This window comes from Phalaenopsis equestris, unplaced genomic scaffold (assembly GCF_001263595.1).
Source record: "Phalaenopsis equestris unplaced genomic scaffold, ASM126359v1 Scaffold229941, whole genome shotgun sequence".
Classification (NCBI taxonomy): Eukaryota; Viridiplantae; Streptophyta; class Magnoliopsida; order Asparagales; family Orchidaceae; genus Phalaenopsis; species Phalaenopsis equestris.
Window position 1 is genome coordinate 154,911 of NW_018247913.1, and position 1,447 is coordinate 156,357.

The following is a 1,447-nucleotide window of genomic DNA, read 5'->3' on the forward strand; positions in this document are numbered from 1 at the left end:
GGTTCGAAATCCGCTAAGGGTTCGAATCTCCAGATCCCGCCCAGCCGTCTCTGAAGATCGTTTTCGTGCCAGGGTTAGCCTGAGCCCGATCCGGCGGGCGGCGGAACCCCGCCGCACTGGTTCCTGCGCGTGGGGTTTCCGTCGATAGTCCGCGCATGGACCCGTCCGGTAGGATCATATTTCAAGGCCTGGAAAGAAGCTCAAGTAGCCCTGGAAGCTTCAATGGCAGACCGAGGACTAAATTCCGTGGAATGGAGAGATCCTTCTCTGCACACGTTAGGGTCCCTTCCGTGCTAAACGTTCCTGTTTGCTCCCTCAGGAGATCTTCGAAGCCCGTCTCCCTGTTCGGATTCGGTCAGCTCTTCTCCCACCCGCGGAAGGATAGAGTATCATCGTCTTCCTCCCGGGCGGCGATGCAGGCGGGGGGCCGCCGATAAAAAGAAGACCGAAACGGAGAAGGAAACGGAGCCCATTCGAGCGCGAAGAGAACCAGGTGGAGTCTGACTAATAATTACATTTTAGTCCAGCAAAAGCTCGAAATTATCTGCTAATCTATAATCCTTTTTACATTTGCAAATGATGTTTTGAATTTTGAGATGTTCCTGAGCTGCTTCTCTGCTATCGTGCTCCGACCAAATTCTCAAACACTTAAATATTCATATCACATAACTCTACGTGCGAAGTCCAATGAAATCACATCATATGAAGTTGACAAAACAAAAAAAAATCTACCAGTAATATAAGAGAATATTCCTCCCGTGTTATTCAGGTGTTATTGTGTGTTATTTAGGTGGTGTTGTGTGCTATTCAAATATTATTAATTTACAGGAAATATTTTCAAAACATAATAACACCTGAATAACACAGAGTAACACTAGATATATTTATTTAATTTTATTTGTTTATTATTGATATAATTAAAAATTAAATGATATAAATATTAATTTAATAAAAGATGAGAGCATTTCTCCTTTTTGTTTGCTTTATATGCGGGACGTTCGCATGTGAAATATGGCTTTTATGTCTCGACTTCCACCTATAGTGCGCCTGTGAGCCGAAGCAGGGGCGATCAGTGTATCATCTTTTAATAATTATTTTTCTTTTTTTCTGTAACTCTGAGCAGCGCTGCTTTTTCAGAATTTAGATATTTTTTATTTTATTTTATTTTTTTAAATATAATTTTATATTTTGTCGTGGTGTGGGCGATGCCTCGTAGATGAGGAGACAATGAATGTTGGCAGATTATGCTGGCTAATTTCGGGTGGCTTTTTTTAATTTAATATTATATAATTTATTTTATTTATTTTAATTATGTGTTTATATATGTGCATCAGTCTGATTCCGATATGAGCCAAAGCCTGCAAGTTGGCTTTTAGCAGGCCGGTTTTTTCGGCTTTTTTGAAATTTGAACGTTAGATGAACTTATTAGTTTTAGTAGGGTTAAATT

At 40.2% G+C, this 1,447-nt stretch overlaps 1 protein-coding gene across 1 annotated transcript in view; it reads left to right on the plus strand.

The window, feature by feature from the left end:
* LOC110038063 overlaps nt 1–437 on the plus strand; it is a 1,356-nt gene extending 919 nt beyond the window's left edge. Inside the window, exon 2 of the mRNA XM_020742820.1 lies at nt 85–437. Coding sequence (XP_020598479.1) covers nt 85–437 — 353 coding nt within the window. The remainder of the gene's footprint in view (nt 1–84) is intronic.
* Nucleotides 438–1,447: the final 1,010 nt, after the last annotated feature.